A 4,828-nucleotide genomic window follows, 5' to 3' on the forward strand; every position below is an offset into this window, starting at 1 on the left:
CCCCCTCCTGGGAAAAGAACACCCTCCCCATCTTGGTGCAAATCTGTGCACAGATGAAAACTAGATCCTGAGAAAGCTCCAGCTGAGACTTTGTCCTGATCCGAGTCCACCTCCCCTTTCTCCTCACCTGACTCCTCCGATGTACGTACACAAGGATCGGTCTTGAACTTGCTTGGCTTCTCCTTAGTCCTTGGAACCCTGCTTTTCTGTGTTCTGGCCTTCTTTTCGTGAAGATAAGGTCTGGCCCCTCCGGAGGCCACCGTGACAGAAGAGTGGACCTATCCCCGGGGAACCCCAGGGGGCCAGCCTCCGTTCTAGGGAAAAAGCCCGAAGGCGGAAAAAAACCCTAGTCCATAGATGGGTTCGGAAGGTAGATCCTTTAGATGGTTCGGATCTATAACTTGCAGTTCCAAGATATCAGGGGTGATGACGTAGATAGTGTGCTTAAAGGCAGGAATCCAAGAGGCAAAAAAGCAAGGTACGGAGTAAAGGGGTAGGAAAGTATTAAAAAGGGAGAAGGGAAACAGTAATTAGAAAGGGCTACTGTACCCAAGACACAAGTAGTGTGAAGCAGCGCTAACCCCCTGCGGCGAAATGGAAAGGAACAACTCGCCAGAAGGTATTACGCCGAGAAGGTAGACAAAGGTAGAAAAGTAACAAAGGCTTGAGAAATGCTGCGGCGACCAGCACAGCGCTTCCGTGTTTGTAAAAGAAAGAAATACCTGTCAGAAGGGTTGAAAGAACAGCCGATAGCAAGTCCAGTAAGAAAGCTCCTGTTTTCGGACACGGAAACACAGTGCGAGAAGCACTTTCGCGGCCGGAGTCCCAGGTTGAAGTAAGGTAAGTGGAAGTATTAGAGCAAAGAAAGAAATAGTGAAGCTGAAGGGTACCGCAACAGATGTAACAGCAGCACTCGTGGATACAGAGAAAAATTGTAGCGAATACGGAGATAATAGAAAGGTAAGGAATAGGGATAAAAGGAAGGAACCAGGGGAAAATGAGGACTAGGAGGTATACACAGGAAGGTGATAATCCAAAGTCGGAGCGTTGAGAGAGAGTGAATCACAGATACAACGCGCCGAAAAGTGGGCGGAGCCGGATTATATAAGCTCAGCGTCATGATGGCCGCCATGTTGGGTGAGGACTAGACCGATCACCGGCGGAACCGCCAGCGATACCAATGTTTCCAATCTTGGGTCCTGACAGTATACCCCTTTCCTCTCGGGGTACCCCCCGGCTTGCCCGGGTGAAGGCGATGAAACTTTCTCAAGAACCTAGGGGCATGAACATGGCTTACTGGTTCCCAAGATCTCTCTTCCAGCGGATAGCCTTTCCAGTGAACCAGGTATTGAAGCCGACCTCTGTGGTATCTGGAGTCCACTAGGTATGCCACTTCGTATTCTTCTGGAATGGAACGTACCTGGGCTCGACTCTTGCGGATGGGTCTAAGGAACGGGTCTACCTTGTACTCCTTGAGCAAAGAGACGTGAAACACCGGGTGAACCCTTTTGAGATAATCAGGAAGTTTGAGTCGGAAGGCAACCGGGTTGACTTGTTGGAGAATGGAAAATGGACCAAGATAACGGGGAGAGAATTTTCCGGAGTGAACCCATCTAGGAAGAAATCTAGTAGATAACCAAACTAGTTGTCCTGGTCCCCATGTAGGATTGGAAGCCCTGCTCCTATCTTCCCATCTCTTCTGTGATTGTTGACTGAGTTGGTGTGCTTTCTTGGCGAGGCTATGAACTTCCTGAAGTTCCTGTATCACGCCGTCCAGAGATGGGATCTTAGTGGCTAGAGAGCCAAGCCCTGGTAGGTGTTTGGGATGGAATCCATAGGTGCACAAAAAAGGACTCATTTGGATAGTGGTATGCAGGGTATTATTATAGGCGAACTCAGCTTGGGAAAGGAAACGATGCCATCTCCCTTGTTGTGTGCTGCAGAAACACCTTAAGTACTGTTCCAGGGTTGCGTTTAACCTTTCGGTCTGTCCGTTACTCTGGGGGTGGTATCCCGAAGAAAGAGCTCTGTTGATGCCCAGGGCCTGACAAAGCGAAGCCCAGAATTTGGATGTAAACTGAGGTCCCCGGTCAGATACAATGGTCTGGGGTAGACCGTGTAGACGGACTATGTCTCGAAGGAAGATATCAGCTGTCTCCGAAGCAGAAGGGATTTGTTTAAAAGCTGAAAAATGGGCCAGTTTGCTGAATGAATCTATTGTGACCATAATCACCGTCATACCCTCAGAAGGGGGAAGATCGACGATGAAATCTGTGGAGATATGTTCCCAAGGTCGTGACGGTAAGGTATGTTGTTGTAGGAGTCCGAGCGGTTTACCGGTTCAGTGTTTGTTAGAGGCACAGATTGAGCAGGAGGTAACATACTGATATACATCAGTCTTTAATTTTGGCCACCAAAAGCCTCTTTGCAAGAGTTCATAGGTCTTTCTGATGCCCGGGTGACCCGACAAGGGGGTATCATGGCACCATGAAAGGACGAGCTTCTGGAGATCCTTGGTGGGAATGAAAAGAGCGTGATCATGATAGTACAGTCCATCCTTGCCTTGAATGACTGTGGCGGGTAGACTTGCACCGGACTGATAATGAGGTATCAGATCTCGGTAAAAAGAGACTGTGGAAGCTAAGACCTTGAGATTTGGGAAAATGTGGTCATGATCATTGTAGGTTCCTGAACTGTCCCCGATACTTCTTGATAAGGCATCTGCCTTCTTGTTTTCCGTGCCCGGAATATAGGTTATTATGAAGTCGAACTGTAGAAAAAAATATGCCCACCGGGCATGTCGGGCATTGGTGCACTCCATTTGTTGTAGAACTCGGAGATTGCTATGGTCAGTTTTGATTACGAAGGGATGGGTTGCGCCTTGTAAGAGATGTCGCCATTCTTGGCAGGCTAACTTGATGGCTAAGAGTTCTCTCTCTAAGACGGAGTAGTTCCGTTCACTACTGGTGAGGGTCTTCGAAAAATACGCCACTGGGTGTTCATAGTCATCAGCTGCCTTCTGTAATAGGATGGCACCTACTGCTCCTATCGAAGCATCCGTCTCCAGGATGTATGGTATGGTCTGATCTGGCTGTATCAAAATGGGAGCGGAGGAGAAACGCTCCTTCAGAGTCTGAATAGCTCTTCTTTGTTCATCTCCCAAAGCAAACTTGACTCCTTTCTTGAGCAGGGATGTGAGAGGAAGCACTAGGTTGGAGAAGGTTGGTATAAATCTTCTATAAAAGTTGGCTAACCCTAAGAAGCTTTGTAGCTCTTTGATAGTGCTGGGTTCTCTCCACTCCATGATAGCCTTAACCTTTGCTGGGTCCATCTCTATGCCTTCACCTGACAAAACGAATCCTAGGTAGGATACGGAAGTGGTTTCAAACTTGCATTTTTCCGGTTTAACCAAAAGCTGGTGTTCAAGAAGACGTTGGAGTACCTTTCTCACCAGTGACCTGTGTTCGTTTAGCGACCGAGAGTATACCAGGATATCGTCCAGATACACCACCACCGAGACAAACAACATGTCTGCGAACTCCTTATCCATATACCTCTGAAAGACAGCGGGGGCGTTGACCAGGCCGAATGGCATCACCCGGTATTCGAATAATCCGAAAGGAGTGCGAAACGCGGTCTTCCACTCGTCGCCTCTTCTTATCCTTAGGAGATGGTAGGCGCCTCTTAGATCCAGTTTGGTAAAATATACGGCTCCTTGCACCGCCTCCAAGATGTCTCGGATTAATGGCATAGGATACCGGTCTCTGATCGTCACCTTGTTAAGCCCTCTATAAAACGATCATAATCAATCAAAGAAGGGTCGTTTCTGGCCACCAGAGGAGTGGCCCAAGCCAGAGCATTTCCTGTGAGGTTGGCAATGATGAATCCAACCCTAGATCTTGCCGATTCATAGGCATGGGTACGGAAGGCAAAATACACACCACAGGCATCAAGGAATTCCTTCATTCCTCCTGGATAACCATTGTACTTGCCAAAGGAAAGGGGCATCGCAGGTAGATCTCCACGGTCGTCTCTATGTAGGACTACCTGCTGTCGGAGTGCTATGTTCTCTGTCCTCAAAGCTTGGACTTCAACTGTGAGGTTCTGCATTGCCGCCACCAGCTCTTGATATTGTTCCAAGGAAGCCATGTTAGGGTTCGGGCGTTGTATTCTGTCCTGATCCGAGTCCACCTCCCCTTTCTCCTCACCTGACTCCTCCGATGTACCTACACAAGGATCGGTCTCGAACTTGCCTGGCTTCTCCTTAGTCCTTGGAACCCTGCTTTTCTGTGTTCTGGTCTTCTTTTCGTGAAGATAAGGTCTGGCCCCTCCGGAGGCCACCGTGACAGAAGAGTGGACCTATCCCCGGGGAAACCCAGGGGGCCAGCCTCCGTTCTAGGGAAAAAGCCCGAAGGCGGAAAAAACCCTAGTCCATAGATGGGTTCGGAAGGTAGATCCTTTAGATGGTTCGGATCTATAACTTGCAGTTCCAAGATGTCAGGGGTGATGACGTAGATAGTGTGTTTAAAGGCAGGAATCCAAGAGGCAAAAACGCAAGGTACGGAGTAAAGGGGTAGGAAAGTATTAAAAAGGGAGAAGGGAAACAGTAATTAGAAAGGGCTACTGTACCCAAGTCTCAAGTAGTGTGAAGCAGCGCTAACCCCCTGCGGCGAAATGGAAAGGAACAACTCGCCAGAAGGTATTACGCCGAGAAGGTAGAAAAGGTAGAAAAGTAACAAAGGCTGAGAGTGAGAAATGCTGCGGCGACCAGCACAGCGCTTCCGTGTTTGTAAAAGAAAGAAATACCAGTCAGAAGGGTTGAAAGAAC

General features: G+C 48.6%; 1 protein-coding gene across 1 annotated transcript; it reads right to left on the reverse strand.

Moving 5' to 3' along the window:
* Positions 1 to 3,771: 3,771 nt before the first annotated feature.
* On the reverse strand, positions 3,772 to 4,149 carry LOC138515369 (protein LDOC1-like). The gene has a single exon (XM_069630238.1). The coding sequence runs from the start codon at positions 4,147 to 4,149 to the stop codon at positions 3,772 to 3,774; it is 378 nt and encodes a 125-aa protein (XP_069486339.1).
* Between the last annotated feature and the right edge of the window lie 679 nt (positions 4,150 to 4,828).

Source organism: Ambystoma mexicanum, chromosome 6q (genome assembly GCF_040938575.1).
Source record: "Ambystoma mexicanum isolate Mex_15411 chromosome 6q, UKY_AmexF1_1, whole genome shotgun sequence".
NCBI lineage: Eukaryota > Metazoa > Chordata > Amphibia > Caudata > Ambystomatidae > Ambystoma > Ambystoma mexicanum.